The sequence below is a fragment of the Lepisosteus oculatus genome, chromosome 11 (assembly GCF_040954835.1).
Source record: "Lepisosteus oculatus isolate fLepOcu1 chromosome 11, fLepOcu1.hap2, whole genome shotgun sequence".
NCBI lineage: Eukaryota > Metazoa > Chordata > Actinopteri > Semionotiformes > Lepisosteidae > Lepisosteus > Lepisosteus oculatus.
Window position 1 is genome coordinate 2,814,982 of NC_090706.1, and position 16,981 is coordinate 2,831,962.

A 16,981-nucleotide genomic window follows, 5' to 3' on the forward strand; every position below is an offset into this window, starting at 1 on the left:
TTGAGCCTTTTCAAAAGAAGTTCAAAGATTTTATTTTCTGCAGTGATGGTATAGTTTCCACCTGTGGATTATATTCTTGCTCTGAAGAATGAAGTTTATCCATCCCCTAGCTAGAGCAGAAGTGGCACAAGCCCTCAGCAGCATTAAGGATGCAGGGTAATTCCTTACTTCGGGAGTCTTGACCCTGGACCCTTGACAGAGCCGGTTGTGTCTGAGCCAATCCCTAAGTGCAACTCTGCAGAACATGAAGGCATGAGAGAAACTCTTCCCCTTTTCACTGATGTGGTCTAAGGGCCAAGGTGTTATCTTCTGAAACGGGGGAAAAAAACAAAACAAAAAACAAATCTGAAGTTACAGTTCAAAGTTTTATGCTGAAAAATGAAGCAGCTCAGTTAAACCCTGAAATAACTCAAGCCCAACCCTAGAAAGACACATGAGGCAATTATGCCAATACCACTCTCAGGATTCCGGATCTACAGCCTCCCACTGGTCACTGGCCTCTTCTTCCCAGCGGTCCTGCTCCTCCCCAGTCAGCCAGCTTAGGTGTTCCCGATAGAGAGGTGTGGCACTGGTCTTCACAGCTTCAATAGGAACCATCTTACTGGTAATTGTTCTATTGTCATCTGGAAGATGAAAGAAAAGTCTCAAGGGTAATTCCATCTACTGGGTAGCCATTTCCATGGAAGAGCCTTAGAGACCACTTATTTGAGAAATGCAACAGGACCACTCCCTCCAAGTTCTGCACCACCTTTCCAGCCACAGATTAAAGTGGCTCCCTTGTTACCCACACTGTTGGGGCAACTGGCCTGTTTTACAAGGTATGCATTTCCTGCTTGCTGGTGACTGACCTGTGCCCCGACCTCCTGAGCACACTGCATCACAGCACCTACACACATCATGGTCACCATACAGCTCCTCCCACCTGCAGAAAGAGTGCAGTTATCAAGGAGCTCCAAACTAAAAACAATACAGATTTTAGAAACTCACCTTCGCTTCCTTCTATTGTAGGTGCAGGATTTAGTGCCTGGTGTTGCAGCATCATTGGCTACAGCCATAGTGCAGTGCATATAAAGCTCAGTTTTCTGAAAATGCACGGGGGGAGAAGATGGGGTGAATAAGAGGTATATTAAACCCAATACCCTTTCCATATAGATTCAGGATGTGACAGTGACGAAACTAAAGTAACGTGACCAAACATTCATAGATGCATAACCCACTTTCTGCCAGCAGGTGGCAGAAGTACACTGGAATGAACACTTGTCTCCAAAACGGTTCCGGGTAGACCTTGCTTGGGGAAAGGAATATTGCTGGGAATGGAGGGGTCTTGGTTAATCTTGTCTGAGACCAAGATCAAGCTACCTTGTCAGCCTTTCTGTCAAAGGTGAAGGCGTCAACGCTGAAGCGGAGAACATCCTTCCTCTTGCTGGGGAGGAACCTGGACCGGCAGCCTGACAGCTTGCTGTCCACCATGCAGCTAAGGAGCACAGAAGCAACACTGTGTTACGGCACACGCACACCACAGCCCATTCCTGCTCCCCCCACCTGTGGCCATTACCCCAGATTGTCAATCACAGTGAATCTGGGCTCGGCCTGCTGGTCTGGAGAGTTGGTTGCATAACAGGAGTGGATGAAGAGCCTTTGTCCTTCCGCGATGAAAGGAGCCACAGCCTGGAAGTACACGGGCTGGCCCAGGAGGTAGGTGATCCTGGAGGAGAGTCTGTCCCAGCGAGCTGGAGCAGGGAGCAAAGACACCATCTGTGGAGGATGTCTGAATCTCCCATCTCTACTAAGGCAGTATTCTGTCAAGTAGCCTTGTCACTCTGTTCTCCTCCCCACTGATAACTGGTGTGTAGCGAGCATACTGGCACACTATGGCTGAATCTCCTCCACCACCACCTGGTGGTGGGAGGAGAAGAGTCCCCATTAGTTGTAAAATGCTTTTATCAGGACAGCACTACAGAAGTGTAAGGATAATTATGCATCCTTTATGTGGTTGTGGATTTGAATCCCTCCTCCACATGGTCAACAGGTCACCAAACACTAAGAGACTTCTTACCATCGGTGGTGGTGAGGACAAAGCTGTGGTTGTTCTGGAGATGCCTGAAGTAGGACCGCCGAGGCCACACCGGATGGTAGCCAACCTTGTAAGCCCGCTGGTATCTGCAGGGACAGAGCCAGTCAAGAGGGAAAGGGCTCATGGGGTCACCCCCGGATACGGGACCAGGCTGGCCGTGCACGGGTCAGTCACTTACCGGTTGTAGTGGCACTGGATCGGCACCGTGAAGGGGAACGATCGGCGGACCTGCCCCTCGGCCACGGAGGGCACGTACCGCAGAACGTTGGAGTACACTAGCTGCCCTTTGACAATCTGGGTGGGGAAATAATAAACTGAACTCCACCCAGGTCATGGGTACACAACCCCTGCCAAGAACCCAATGGGTTTCCCCATACTTCTGTAATTAATCAGATGAAGACCACACATCGGGCACGTTTTTATGCCAGTGTCCCCTCAATTAAACTCGCAGCGGAGGTAGAAGCAAGCGAATTAAGAATGCGGGGTTGCAGAACAGGCGCGGTGCACCGACCCTCGCTAACGCGCCGCTGGGACGCTTACCGACGGGGTGTTCCCACACTCGTGGAGCCCGTAGTTAAAGACGATGTAGTGGCGGGAGGCGGCGTTGCTCTTACAGCCCGACCCCAGCGTCAGCTCCTCAGCTCCGCACCTGAAACCGAACAGGTTCTTCCGAACCCGGATGTGCATTTTATACTGTCGGCACCACACCCGGACGCTGCCGCCCTCCCGGGGCCGTTGGGGCGCCGGTCCGGGGAGAGATTGTGGAGGAAACATGATTTCCTGGATGTACTCCGGTACAGGTAGATTTCCTGGGGCCGGTTTCAGTTTCGCCTTAGCCTGGTCAGGGCTGGGTAGATGGACAGCCACGGGCACAGGACGGTCAGAAGGTGGACGCGTCAACCGTGGTGCTTTGGCCCCCGATAGAACATCTTGCTTCGAGTCGTTATTTTGCCGGTAGCTAATCTCATCCGATCTATAATCATCGGAAACGACGTTTAGCGGATCGTCTGCTAGCTCTACTCCTACCACAGTAACCAACCATATTACCGAAAAGCAAGAAAAGACGCCCCATAACCCCATTTCACTTTAAATTAAGAAAAAAACTAGAATGAGTTTAATTTGAACACCTAATCAAATAGAAAATCTCAACTAAAGAACGTTGTGCTTCTTGAGCATTTATATAGCACAGCGAATTAGCAATGTTGGTGATTGTCTCTAATTAACGACATAGGGCAGACCCACTATTCATTACAGCGTGCAAATGTTTTCATCAATCGGGTAATCTTTTCCTAAATGTGAGGTGAAACATGCGTGTTCAGCGCCGTGGCTTTCGGCAGAGAAAATACAAACTGCAGGACCCCTCTCCGCCGTTCTGCTAACAGACGTTCAAATGCGAACGCAGAGATCTCGTGTTCTTGAACATCAAGTTCACATTTTTCAGGAAAGGAAGTAATTAAAAAAACATCAATATTATATTCAGAGCAGTTAAACGTGTCACACAGCTAGAGCTCATTTGAACTTTTTTTCGAAGTAGTCGTGCGTTCTTCTCGCGTCTTCTTCTTATACTCGCTTATGGTGTTATTGTTAATGCTTTAAAACCATAAAGATGTATCTCCCCCCCGAGACAGCAGGTCATATTTCATTAAAATGTAAAGTAAAGGATGGGCCAGGCTAAACGAAAATTGCAATCCCCTTGCAAATCTCACATTCGATTTAATGACTTAATGAGGTAGAAACAAGGCAGAAAACTTTAACAGAGAGTTGCTGAATGCAATATTCTATTGGCTTTATAATTTGGAAAGGCTGGTGGTTTGTTCTGTAGTTTTAATCCGACAAAGGGATTCACATCTGGTAACATACAGCTTGGTTTTCAAAAAAAGAGGCAATTAAAATACGCTCCAAAGAAGTTTTTCAAAAGCTGTTGCTTCTTACTGCACAGTTTTCAGAGGGTTTATATATAACGTGCCGCTATGGAGCTGCTGAACCATCACCGCAGTTCATTCAACATTCTCAGTGCCGTAAATCACACATTAAAAACCATGCTGCGACCTCGTTCATTTTTATCTCTGATGCTCTGGCAGATGTTTGTGTGTGAACTTCACTAAACATGGCTGTGTTCTATAAAGTTACTTTTGAGAGGCTTGGGGCTCCTACGGCAACAGTATTGCACGGGGCAATTGTCTTCGTGAGTCTCTCACTGATGAGCGCATTTCCACACCTGAGACATTGCAGAAGGCACGTGAGAACGCAGCTTCTCCACGCTCCACGCGTGATTGAGCGGCTTATAACAAGCTCCTCGGGAGCGGATTAGAGTATTAGGTTTTTGGACTTCATGACCCTTTTTCGACTTGCTACAAGACAACTCGCTGTTGTCTCCCCGTGTCCCACGATGAACCTTATTCTTTGGGCCTGTATTGTAGGATTTGCACGTTCAACTAGTATTGCTGAGAGGTCTGAACTCAACGATGACTCGCCGGGCGATCAAGGCTTCTCCGGGGGTGTGTCGTCGGAAATGTCGGCAGACGCCGATCTGCAGAGTAGCTTTAAAGAAAGATTAGGCGCCGTGAGGCGGCTGTCCAAAAGCGGGCTCCCCATCCCCATCCCCCGGTTCGGTGTGGCTTTCTCTAGCCCGCCCTCCCTTCAGGCGCTCAGACCCGTGCCCGGCGACGTCTCCAACGCGACTCTGCCGCCTGGTATCCGCCAGCTCCTCGTCCCTCGCACCCCGCCACCCACATCTCCGCCGGCTGGCCCTCTCCCGGATGTCTCCGTCCTCTGCACGGAAACGGAGCTGAGCGTCAGGGTCAAGAAAGCCTTCTACGGTTTCGGGGCTTCTTCTGATCAGCTCCTGCTGGGACCGAGCTGCAGGAGCAACGGCGCACACCATCCCTCGGGCGATCTGCTCTTCACCTACCCGCTGGTGAACTGCGGTAGCAAGCGCTTTGTAAGGATCTCTGCGCTTCTGTTTAGCCCGTCTCGGGGTGGGGAGGGATATGTATGGCGCGGTGGAATTAAACCCTACTGAAACGGTTCACTGATCTAAAAGCATAGCGGTTGTGCGGGACGACGCCAGCATGTTGAGCTGGGTGGCTTCTTGGTGTCTGAGTTCTCGCTGCTCTGAAAAGGTGGTTTCTTTTTTTTTTTAAATCGTTTTAAAGATGCCTCCGGGATACCTGATCTACAAGATGATCCTTCGCTATCAGCCCAAAAGCAGCAACAGCCCCATTCGAAGAGCTCATCTGGTGAATGTTGACATTGAGTGCCGTTATAAGAGGTGAGCTGCTGGTGCATAGTGGGTGTATTTTAGGTGGATGAAGTGAAGGGGGGGGTAGGAAGAGAAATCCTTTTCAGGGTACTTCCAACAGGCTGTTTAGAAGAGAGCCCAATGTCTTCTACAGGTATCATCATGTCTACCAGGTTGCAGTGCGCCCTACCTGGCATCCTGCTCCAGTAAAGATCCTGCAGAGCCGGGCAGGATATGAGATAAGATCCATGAACGGTAAGCCTTTTACAGGGCATCCATTGCTGGTGTAGAGAAACTGGTCTTCCACAGTTAAGGAATGTAGATGTGAGTTCTGTGTTGTAGGGGAGACCCCTGCTGGTGAGGAAGTCAGTCAGCCTGTCAAGTTAATTTGGGTTATTCTTCAGTATTTAATCTCCCCTCCCCCACACCAAATATGAGATTCCTCCCCATTATAAGTTTATAGGGGCAGCCTGTCAAACCCAACTGCAGTGCTTTTTGAGCACATGGTAGGAATCCAGGAGCTGTGAGGCATTACAGCAATAATGAGCACTGGGTCACCCTGCTTTGTGTAGTGGAAGTATACACTTGGCATCCAGTTCTGTAGCCTTTCCTGCTTCTTGCAGCTCTGCCAGTTTAATCTTAGTCCTGTAGTGTTGCTTCTCTTACTCTCAACTACTGAATACTGAGCAAGACATTACAACTCCTTCAGGGCTTGAGGAATTCATGAGACCAGTTCTCTAGCCCCAGTGTCTTCATCTCTGATGTTTGACTGTGTACCCATTTGCCCTTGAAGGATCTCTTCCTGAGCTAGTGCTCTTAAACTTGTTCCAGCTGCCTGGACAGCAAGTGCTCCATCCAACGTGTACAGTCTGGGGCAAGTGGTGAACTTCCAGGTGGTCGGGCTCCAGATTTCTGCAGGGGAAAAGATTTATATTGAATCCTGTGTTGCAACCATGTCTGAGGATCCCAACTCCAGTCCTAGATACATGGTCATTGATAACTATGGGTAAGCTTTCCAACATAACCTCTTGAGCTTTAATGTTGTTTTTTTTTAATGCAAACTGCTTCTAAAATATTTCAAATCAAGAGGAATTTTAAAATGTACCGATGTCTGAAGCTAGCAATGTAAATTTAAATAAGCCTATAGATCACTTTGTAAAACATGCGTTCCTTAACTTGAACATCTTTCTACTGTAGGTGCATGGTAGACAGCAAAGTTGAAGGTAGTGGCTCCAAATTTATATCGCCAAGAACTGACGATACCATAAACTTCTCCATTGATGCTTTTCAGTTCAGCTCAAAACCAACATCTGAGGTGTGTATTGCCCATCAACTCGTGTTCACAGGAGGTCCTGTAGCAAGCTCTGGTTTACCAGTCTTCCCTTCCCCCCCCCCCCCCCCCCCCCCAGATCTATCTTCATTGCAAGCTGTTTATTGCCACGGGTGGTGACAACAATATCGCCAAATCCTGCACCTACAACGGTGAAGAGAGAAGGTAACTAGGAGACTTTCTAAGTGGATAAGGTGTTTACCTCCATGTGCTTTGCACTAGTAGAGGGACAATCTTTGCCAATTTCAAAATGGCAATCCAAAGTTCATATCTTAACCCTTTTTTTGAAGTCTGTAGTCCTGCTAAACATCCTTCCCCTTTAGGTGGAAGGGAATTGAACCTGGTAACGATCCTCTCTGTGCTTGCTGTGATTCCACATGCCTTGCTCCAGGTACTAGATCCAAGTCAGTTGGTAAGTGGCTCTTTTTAGCTCCTCTCGCTTTCCCACAGAGGTCTCTGGAACTCCATCCTCCAACACTTTCTTTGCACTCCAGGTGTTGAGAGCAGCGGCCCATTGCTCGTCACTGACCAAGCCTCCCTGGCTGCGACAGCCATGCCGAAGACAGAAGCCGCCGCTGCTCTCGAGACGGAAGAGTCCCAGCCGTCGTGGGATGACACGGGAGCCATCTGGTTCGAGGCGAAAGCAGATGCTCAGCCTGGCCCAGGGCAGAGGAGTGCCGGGACCAGTCCCCTGAGCGGTGACCTTGAGGAGCTCTGGGATGAGGAGCTGGCGGGAGAAATGGGGGATTCTCCCTTTGTTGCGGAGGAGGAGTCTGAGGGTGTGAAATGGGAGGAGCAAGGGGCTGAACGCTCCGATGGTGGACTTGAAGGTTATGGTGACCTTGATCCCATGCAGCGTCCTTCCGCTGAACTGGAGAGTGGCTCTCCAGACTCGAGTATGGCCAATGGTATGGAGGGAATCTCCCTGCTGGAGACTGGAATGTGGCGGAAGGGCTCCTGGCAAGAGCATGCTTAATCACTTGGGGTGTGGGTACTGTGGATTAGGTCCATCTGCTAAATAAACTGTCCTAGTTGCCACAATTTGTCCTCATTTGTCTTTGTATGCTTGGTTGTAAGTCCTGAGGAACACCACCTCTGCTTGTTCCATTTGAGCACTTTAATTTCTTCCTTGTTTAGTAGGGGACATAGCCTCTTGGGGGGGGGGTCATATGTGGCAATGCCTTGGCTTAAAGGGCTATTTCAACCACTGAGGGAGTGCAGACTCACTGGGTCAATTAAATGAAGTAGATGCAGTCAGTGTGTATTTAGATGAAGTCTAAGGCTTGGATGTTCTGTCATAGCTTGGTTTCCAATGGAATAGGTTTGTCTTGTTACTGTGAGGGGCCTCTATTTGTGGTTCACAGGGGGGGGGGGAGAAAAAATATTGGGTAACTGGACATATGGAGTGTAAATTAGTTGGGCAAATATAAGGGTACATTAAAGCAAAAACAGATGAAGTGCAATTTACTCTATACATGAAACTGCGATAGAGATGTTTACAGGATCTCCAAATCTATATCACTCATCAGTCTGTGAATTTATATCAGTGGAAATGACAGCCTCTTTAATACATGCCCTCAAATTCAATCTTGCAGCTGCTGGTTATTTGATCGTCATTTGCAAATAGTCATGGTAGTAGTTTTGTATCCTTATCTGGTATATTTAAGGATAAATTCAGTTCTTAAATTAAAAACTAACATTAAATTGTTGGGGACATTATATATAAACATGAGGCAGCCTAATTCTATAGTCATGTGGCCTATATACCACATTATATATTAATGTGCTGACCAGATTTATTGGAATGTTCTGTTTCAGAGGCCTATGCAGGGCTGATTACAGCAGTGCTGAGCCCTCAGTCCCTTTCTAAGCCCAAATTCAGCTGGGCTCTAGCTTTGCACGTTTTTTCCTTTGAAATTGAGCTCAGAGCTGGAGGTGATTTCCAGATGGCACTATAGCGAGAAGACCGTAACTTGCACGTGCAGCTGAGTGTTAAACCCGAAAGTCCATTACAATTGGCCCCCACTTGTTTCAAACAACACAATTGAGCTCTTGTTAATAAGTCCTGACAAGTATTTAAGAGTGGGGACCCCCAGTATTACAGATGGAAACTGCCTGGAGGACAGAATCACTGTTCACTTCCTGTTTGTGGATGATCAGCTACTTTTGACTCGTTGCTGTTTATTCCAGTCTGCAGGAAGGTGTGGTGTTCCCATGGTAACGCAGGAACTTGGCACTACTACTGTTTCTATGTGGGAGGGAAGGCCTATTTACGTAGGGCTGTCGCTAAAGCAGAACGTTATCGGATTACATTCCTGTTAAGGAGTGGGGAAAATGGCAGTACTGCCATATTTTGTAAAGGAAACCTGATCATGTTCTGTATTTCCAAAGCCACTGAAATGTTCTCCTATGTTGTTAGGCAAGTATTGTTGTGGTAGCACTATACAAAGGCACTTTTGCTGGCTGTAATTGCATTGGCTATAATGTGGTACATCAAAATAAGGTGTATTATGATTGAGCTGTGCAGCAGGTGCAACCACTTAAATATTTAAATGGGTTAAAATGCAGTGCACTGTAAATTACAAATAGTGTATATGCAGTATATATTGTAAAGAGGGACTGCACTGTTAAGTAATGGAACTGATTAAAAATAATCTGAGTACTGACTTTTAAGACTCCACAAAGAAAACCACGCATGGTTCCGATAAATCAAGTCATGATTTCTTTATTGCAATAAAGAAAGGAGGACAGACTAAGTTAATGGGTTAACCTGGTCTTTCACTCACTTTTTGAAAGAGCAACACTTTTTGAAGATGAGCAGCATGTCTGAACTAAAACCTATATTTTCATGCTTGGACAGTAACAGTTTGTTGCCTTATGAGGTGTAAACAAGGTCAGAGCCTCAGACAGTTAGCTCAGGTGCAAAAGTGACAACAGTTGAGAGCTCATCAATAGATTTTTCATTGTGAATTCCTCTTTCTGAGGAAACAAATACAAACATGTCAGAAAAGGTAGAATGCTTTATTTAAAAAAGTAGAATCTTTTAGTAACATCTCTCTCTGAAATATAAATAGCTGTGTTGAAAATTATTTGCTTAAAATAATAAACAGTTGACATGCCAAGCACCATTTCTTACAAAATTCCTTCACAAACACATTGGAATCTAAATAAATGTATTTTGGTTGCATTTTAGCTTTACATAAGTATAAAATACAGAAAAAAATAAGAAGAAAAGCCAAATTAACACTTTAGTAGTTATTAGCTTATTCCATGGCCATGTGACTTGTTACATGCTCCTACAACACTTTGTATAAAGAACTGGCTCCAGTGCTGAATTTTAAACAAGACTTGCACAGACCTTCCAAATGCAGTTCAGAATAGTTTCCATTACCAAATTTTGGGCTTCCGTAAATGTGCCCCTCATTGACTTTCCCCTCTGAAATAGAACTGAATTTCTACACTTTACCATGATTCTTCAGAGACGCTTTTCTAACTGATCCATTATCTCCACATTTTTATATAGACAACACTGTCAAGTTTTTATTTATCTATTTAATTTTTTTTTATGTTACGTACTTCCATTCAACGGTCTTGAAATACTAGACTTTTTACTTTAAGAATTAAATATATTTTGATGCATTTACAGAGATCTTTAAATTAAAGCACCAGGAATCTCTGTGAAGTGCAGATGTGAGAGGCTAACCTAACCTTGCACCTTCTACAAAACTGGTGAAGAGAGTTCCAGCTCCCCTCGACAATTAATAGGAATGAACTAAAGTAATTTAATACATTTGCAAAAAAAAATGTAGGTGGGTAGCTGCATCAGCATGCGTAGGCTGCAAAGGAACAAGTAATAGGTTTATTCCATGCTGAAAAAAAGAAGAAAGAGAACACAACGTTTCGGCCGTGGAGCCTTCTTCAGGTGTGGATATAAAAAACAGTTATATCTCTTTGGTCTTCCATCAATATTCTCACCTATTACTTAAAAGTGGCAGTAAAAAAATAATCTCCAAAACCAGTCATTATTAAGTAACAAGTCCGGCTTTTTTGTTCCCTTCTATACTGAGGTTTAAAAGATTATGCAAGATTTCAGGGTACTCTCGGAGCATTGAGGCACAGATGCCAGTCTTCACCAAGCCACAGATCACTTCTCTTTGAAAAGAGAAAGCTCTGGTTTCTTCCTCACTGGCCTGAAGAGATCAACACTTCCAGAATGGGGTATATTTCTCCTCTCCGTCACAGCACCATAGTGGCCTTTGCGTCTTGGCACCGTTTCTCAATTCCCAGATTAGCCATCTCACACGCCCCCACTGGCACCTCGGCACGGTCGCAGATTCTTCAGAATTGTCTTTGGGGTGTCCAAGCACACCAGCAAAGCTCCAGCAAACACAATCGGCACCATCAGCGCACCAACCACGACGAGAGGCCACCTGCATCTCTGCTCACCAGTTGGACCTTCTCCTGAAACCAGGACACACAGATCTCATATTAAAGGAAGGACGAGAGGGTTATGTACATTAATGGAAATTCATTAGCATGCAATAAAAAAAATCCATATTGATTTCATTTTCAGTTCATTGGAATATTTTTATCTCCTGTTCATTTGTATTTTCCGACAGGCTCGTCACAGAACTACAGAGAAGGTATGAAATTTCACAGAACCTTTGCTGTATGACGCAATTCTTTTGACGAAACCATCAGAGACATTGTTTTGTTACCTGGAACTAGGCTGAACTCCCTGCTGATTTCCTGATTCAGAGCAGCGTTCCGCAGGATGAAGAGGACAGAGGAGTTGGCCCTTCTATTTCCTGCTAGGGTACTGGAAACCCTGAAGAGTCCATCGGCATTCTGTTGGTAGTTTGTGACCGCCTGCTTGGAGACATCGTTTCCCTTTTCATCTACCCACTGCACTGTGGCACAAGGGTAGCCCAGTGATTCCAACGAGAGCTCTACAGCCAAACAGGTCACTTTGATCTCCAGACGGGGTTCAGTGTAGAAAGCTGAGGATAATAAGAAATACACAGAACTGTGGTGACCTGATAAATTACCCGTATGCTTGAATTTGTGATGAGCAGTCAAATAGTTGTATCTTGTGAGTTAACATTATAGATTGACTGTTGATTACAAAAAAGGTTTTATTTGTCCTAATTTCCAGGCTTTCCTGGGAAAATGAACCACAATAAACCACCTCCTCTGCAACCAAAACCACAGGGCTTCAGTTTGGTTTCAAACACATTTACATTTAAAAACATGTCTGAAGTCCATGACATGTCCAAAGCAAAGCAATATCAGTATGAGGCCCTGGGAGTCTGAGGAAAGGCAGCTCCTTTAAATCTACTCACTCCAAGGATCTCTAAAGGTCTCTGGTGTGAAAAGGAACTTTGTTCCCCACAGGATATTGAATCGACAAAAATTGCAAAAATCTCCATACCTGCAAAATGCAGGGCAAAGGTTCTCCTCTGGCTCCCCATCAGAGAGCTGACGGAGCAGGTGTAGTCCCCCGCGTCCCCTGGCCCCACGCCCTGCAGCCGGAGGGAGGCGTTGCCTTTCTCCAGCTCCGCGGGGTACAGGCTGGTCCGGTTGGCGTAGCGCGGACTCTGCCTGCCCAGCTGGTCCTGCCCGTAGTAGAAGCTGTGGACCACCTCATGTCCCCGCTGCCACGTAATCACGGTCTTGCCCATGTCTAGAGCTCCTTCCACGGTGAAGCTGCACTCCAGCACCATGTGTTGTCCATGGATCGCCACCTGCGGCGTGGTAGGAACCCGGACTTCAAACTCGGCTGGAGAGAAGGAAAGGAGACACTGTGAGGAGGGGAGAGGATCTCCTTACACATACAAAAACATGAGAGGGTCACACAGACTGCACTGGTTCTCGGAATGACTATAGGGCCACTTATCTTGCTTTGGGCTGCTACTACAGAGGCTGAATTTCTTCTGCCTCGTCCTCTCTTGCAAAAAAGACACCTGCCCACCTCCGCATTCCTGTCTTCACCTACACTGAAGTTACTTTTTCCTAAATCAGCAAAGACGGTAAAAATGAATAGTGCTAGGGCACCACTGTATTGTATGAAACATTAAAAAAGAAATGTAAAAAGCATGATCACTTTCGAAAGGGACTTCTCATGGACACATGTGCAGGACAGTTCCCTGCCAGGCTGCATCAGGAGTGCACGGTCCTGCCTTATTTCAAGGACAGACTCACTCCAAGTTGCTCAACACAAGGAGCATTAACAGTCAGTAGAGCATCACAGGCAGGAAGACCTGGGCCCCTGTCGTTTCTCCCGAATGACCAGTTAAAAGTGCCCCTTGGAAACTCCTCCAGCAGTGAAAGTAGGTACACGTACCTGAAAAGGATCCCGAGAGGAGCAGGAGGAATAGGCAGCAAACGCATGTGCTCACAGGCCTCAGGGTCATAGCAGAGGGGTGTGTACCGATATTAAAACAATATCCTGTGGAGTCCAAAAAATAAGGGGATGAGAAAACTCACAAACTCCTCTGTTAAATAATATTACTTTTTGCCTGGGCACCGAGAAATTGTTTTAAACGTGAGATAGCGAAATATTGGTTAGAAATACAGACAGGACGAAACAATTGTAAGCAAGTTACGCTCTGTATTGTACTAATGCTATAAGGCCACAACTGTTGTGGACTTTCTGCACCACATCTGAAATTGCCACACGGAACTCTCCGCGTACAGCCTGCTGAAATTACGGCATTCCGTCATGAACCAGGTGGAGACACACTTCACATGAAGGCTAATTGAAGGCTGTATTTTAGTGATGAATTGAATATATCCCAGTGTCACCTAACAGTCACTTTAAGGACAGTTTACTCCGAGTACGTAAGACAGGCGGTTTCAGAGAAAAATAAATGACATGGGCTAGCTAAATCTGACATTAATTTCAGCAAAAACATTACTTTCCTTGGTCGATTCTCATTTTTTAAAGCTTTGTGATAAGTACTAAGTTTAACCGAGTTTTAAAGGAGCCTTAGCCAACATTTAGTTCTCATATCTGTACTTATAGCCTTATGAAATCCGGGAGTTATCGGAAGAGACAGTTCGACACAATCGGATAATCTGATTTAATTATAAACATAGAAAAGTCTTCCTAAGAGGTAAAAATCGATGTAGGTGATATTTTTAACCCGAGTGCAAAAAGAAGAGAACACTAGCAGAAAAAAGCTAAGAATATTTACCATTCATCTCTTAAAGTTTCTATCATCCCTGATGTCGAACAGACCATACACCAGACAGCCGTGTAGAGCAAAAACACGCACAGAATGTTTTATTTTTTTAACAATAAGTATTAATGAACAAGTTTCATATACTTTTCAATTCATATTACTGTAGTACGCCAGGTATTATATGTAAGTGTTTGACCTGACGTGGTTAAAGACGCTTTAAGTTTGACAGATGCTGACGGCTGAAATGTCTGTTCATACATAAATGATCGATAAATATTCCCGACTATAAACGACTGAATCATCTCGACCTCATCTAGAACTCTCACACGACAATATTTCAGATGACCAAAATACATGTAAATACATTTGCTTACCCGCTGTCGACAGTGTAAAAAGCAGTTTAGCAGCAGCTCGTCAGTATTCGCACAAGCCTCTGAAGAGGAAGGCTGTTAAAAGCGAGGGGTGGGGTCATCGGAGTTACGTGACGTAGTATCGTTTGACGTAGTTTACAAAGTGTTGTGATATTACTACGTTCCTAAGGATCGTGGTTTTTGTTTGTGGCTATTTGGAGGCTTTATTTTAATCCAAACAAGGAAATATTACAGTTTCCGTTGTCTTCATTTTTCATTCGATTCAAGTAAGAAAAATAATTAGACTAGTGCTCTTGTAAGTCTGTCGTGCTGGATAAACAACAATGTTGTCCTTTGTTGACTGCCATCATTTTAAGTAACAGCCTTCATTCCTCCTATTAAACAATGAGATAATAGAGAATTCGAATTGTTGTCCAAGTCTTTTTCCTCTAGATCCTTACTGACAAGCTGTCAACAGCAGCGAGGAGCGTCTTCAAGTGTCCCCTTAGAATGTCAAGGTGTCGGCAAGAAGAAACTGAACCGAACTACAGTCACAGCTTTGAGACCTACCTAACGTTGAAAACACCCTTCCATGAAAGTCATGTTGTTATAGATAGGAAAAAGTAAAGGTTTATTCCATAGTGAAAACAGAAGAAAATAAACATTTCAGCGGTGGAGCCTTCTTCGGTTATGTCATAGATGTACTGTATATGTACTCACACACATATATATATACACACACACATTGTGATAACGTCGGATGTAATAGGAATCTGCCTGAGCAACAGCAGAGCGCTTGTTGTTTTCTGTGCGGTGTGCCGGTGTGTAGTCGTCTGCCAGTGTTCTGTTCTCTAGGAAAGGCGAGAATCCTTTCGTGGATCCGAGTAAATGTTTGTGTCGCCGGTGAAGGGGGGGGAGGGGAACACGCTCGATTCTACGATGAGCCCCGTCTGCGGGCGTGTGGGGATCTGTAAAGCGCAGCTTTGATGAGCCTCCGGTGTGATAGCTGCGCATTCCCACGCACCGCGGAGTGGGGCGCGCAGTGGGAGGTGGGGTCCGCTGTCACAATATACTGTATATGTTGTAACGCATACGGCCACCATTGCACTGCCCTTTCCTGTGAATAGCTGGGACCGCAGTCGCCGGGCTGAGGGGAGATTTCCCTTTGGCTCAAGTGGCTGGGTCCCTTTTGAGGGAGGCCCGGGTTCGAGTCCCCGACGGGGGGTCCGACCTGAGGCGGCAGCAGCGAGGGCGCACACCCACGTGAACCCGAGAGTATTACAATATAATTTACATATATATTTGTTACATGTTTTCGATTTCATTGTACACATCTGTAACAAAGTGACTTGAAGAAAGGTCGAATTACCTTATCGTCCCGTTAGGTAAGGCGTACTGAAACAGCAAAACTGTGGTAAAACCTCGGTAAAAACGTAGTAAAAGTGCGGAAATACAAAGGTCAACTCCGAAGCGTCAAGGTAAACATTCAGAACGCTAACTAAACTTTACTACTTTAAGGATGTGTGCTTGCCTGCTCTCTTTTGAACTAACATCCTACAGCACATTTTTCTCCGAAGGCTTTGTTGCAAGCGCCAGGGTGTCTGTGATAAAGAAAGTGATTTTTAAAAAGACATTCTTTCGATAAGGCCACATCCCAGTATGACGTTAAGGTAAAAATATCATGAAACTGTTTCGTTCCACAGATAAATATAGATAAGCATAATCATCTGTGTGTATTTATAGCATAAATATTACTTCATTTCTGAGTACGTGGTACAGGTGAGACTAGCAGGCAGGTTGGCCAGGTGTGTGTGGATACTATGGCACAGACAATATAGTAAACACGCCAGAAATTATTGGAATGACAAAGTTATGAGTCATTTTCCTCCACATCCATTCATACCTCCGATTAAACAGGGGCCAAAAACGTCACATGACAGAATGAGTCAAGGATTCAAAAATGTGTCTTACTTAAATGTAATAACGTTTTACTGTAATCATGATAGCTAGGGCAATGCCATATTTGTTGTAAACAATTAAGTCCAAAAAACGACTCCATAACTACCTTATCTAGAGGTTTCTGGTGGTTTACTGTTTCCCTGGGATATATAAGGATATAACACAACATTCCTGGACTTTATTTCTGGAGTTTATTTACGACAAACACTAATTTAATCTGTGCATTGCTATTTATTTAAGTAAGAAACTTTGTCCAATCTGTAAGTCCTTCTGTTAATCGAACGTGTATTGTTCCTGTTGTTCCTACAGGGCTGTGAACAGGTTTGGATGATGCTGTAAATGCGAAAGAAACCGCGTGTAATTGATCACGTGTGTCTGTGAGCCTGATCCACGTCACTGTTTCATATGAAGCCCTCTCTGCGCGACTGTGTTAGTGGTCCTAGGGCAGTATGCGCTCTTTAAAGTGCTGTCTGCTGAAGAGCTTCACGACGGTGTAGATTTCTGTCAGAAGAAGCTTAACATCCCACCACAACAAATTCAGTTATCCCGAAAATTAAGTGTATGCACGAACATTTGTCTTCAACAGAGACTGCTGGACATGCGCTGTGCTCCAATCCCAGCTGCGTGAAGCTGCCCATTTTACGAACGGCACGAAGAATGAAACCCACCGTATCCATCTGTACCGTTGAAGATAGCATTTAAGCTGCTTTTGGTCCCTAGCTACAGTGTAGCGACTTCTTTTTTCGGGAGGTGTGACGCGAACCGAACCGGTCTCGTTCTGCGGCGCCCAGTTACTGCCGGTTTGTGCAGTTGAAAGTAAAGTCCGAGCTGCTTTCGATCACG

The 16,981-nt window shown here is 45.4% G+C and overlaps 3 protein-coding genes across 4 annotated transcripts; 1 reads left to right on the top strand and 2 right to left on the bottom strand.

Moving 5' to 3' along the window:
* Positions 1 to 4: 4 nt before the first annotated feature.
* LOC107077525 (zona pellucida sperm-binding protein 3-like) lies at positions 5 to 2,761 on the bottom strand. The gene is made up of 9 exons (XM_015348739.2): positions 2,615 to 2,761; positions 2,253 to 2,368; positions 2,057 to 2,160; positions 1,556 to 1,730; positions 1,360 to 1,474; positions 988 to 1,082; positions 849 to 922; positions 455 to 623; positions 5 to 309 (listed from the first exon to the last, which is right to left on the bottom strand). Exons 1-8 carry the CDS (start codon positions 2,759 to 2,761, stop codon positions 460 to 462), a joined length of 990 nt encoding a protein of 329 aa, XP_015204225.2. The 3' UTR covers positions 5 to 309; positions 455 to 459.
* Positions 2,762 to 4,376: 1,615 nt separating this feature from the next.
* Positions 4,377 to 7,686, top strand: LOC107077502 (zona pellucida sperm-binding protein 3-like). Its single transcript, XM_015348503.2, has 8 exons — positions 4,377 to 5,015; positions 5,230 to 5,345; positions 5,470 to 5,570; positions 6,147 to 6,321; positions 6,513 to 6,630; positions 6,725 to 6,810; positions 6,969 to 7,057; positions 7,140 to 7,686. The coding sequence occupies exons 1-8, from the start codon at positions 4,407 to 4,409 to the stop codon at positions 7,619 to 7,621; spliced, it is 1,776 nt and encodes a 591-aa protein (XP_015203989.2). The 5' UTR covers positions 4,377 to 4,406; the 3' UTR covers positions 7,622 to 7,686.
* Positions 7,687 to 9,354: 1,668 nt separating this feature from the next.
* On the bottom strand, positions 9,355 to 14,863 carry LOC107077484 (CD276 antigen-like). 2 transcript variants are annotated; one of them, XM_015348410.2, is made up of 5 exons: positions 14,204 to 14,863; positions 12,989 to 13,093; positions 12,077 to 12,424; positions 11,364 to 11,645; positions 9,355 to 11,106 (listed from the first exon to the last, which is right to left on the bottom strand). In XM_015348410.2, exons 2-5 carry the CDS (start codon positions 13,056 to 13,058, stop codon positions 10,943 to 10,945), a joined length of 864 nt encoding a protein of 287 aa, XP_015203896.2. In that variant the 5' UTR covers positions 13,059 to 13,093; positions 14,204 to 14,863; the 3' UTR covers positions 9,355 to 10,942. The 2 variants fall into 2 exon arrangements, with proteins under 2 accessions (XP_015203896.2, XP_069051790.1); XM_069195689.1 differs by lacking the exon at positions 14,204 to 14,863 and having other exon boundaries at positions 12,077 to 12,657; positions 12,989 to 13,078.
* Between the last annotated feature and the right edge of the window lie 2,118 nt (positions 14,864 to 16,981).

Coding starts and splice junctions, on each gene's coding strand:
- LOC107077484 (XM_015348410.2), bottom strand. CDS start 13,058: ATGACCCTGAGGCCTGTGAGCACATGCGTTTGCTGCCTATTCCTCCTG. Junction 11,646..12,076: donor CTTTGCCCTGCATTTTGCAG/GTATGGAGATTT, acceptor TATTATCCTCAG/CTTTCTACACTGAACCCCGT. Junction 11,107..11,363: donor GGAGTTCAGCCTAGTTCCAG/GTAACAAAACAA, acceptor TCCTGGTTTCAG/GAGAAGGTCCAACTGGTGAG.
- LOC107077502 (XM_015348503.2), top strand. CDS start 4,407: ATGACCCTTTTTCGACTTGCTACAAGACAACTCGCTGTTGTCTCCCCG. Junction 5,016..5,229: donor ACTGCGGTAGCAAGCGCTTT/GTAAGGATCTCT, acceptor ATCGTTTTAAAG/ATGCCTCCGGGATACCTGAT. Junction 6,322..6,512: donor ATGGTCATTGATAACTATGG/GTAAGCTTTCCA, acceptor TTTCTACTGTAG/GTGCATGGTAGACAGCAAAG.
- LOC107077525 (XM_015348739.2), bottom strand. CDS start 2,761: ATGCACATCCGGGTTCGGAAGAACCTGTTCGGTTTCAGGTGCGGAGCT. Junction 1,731..2,056: donor TGTCCTCACCACCACCGATG/GTAAGAAGTCTC, acceptor TCCCTGCTCCAG/CTCGCTGGGACAGACTCTCC. Junction 923..987: donor TACAATAGAAGGAAGCGAAG/GTGAGTTTCTAA, acceptor CTCTTTCTGCAG/GTGGGAGGAGCTGTATGGTG.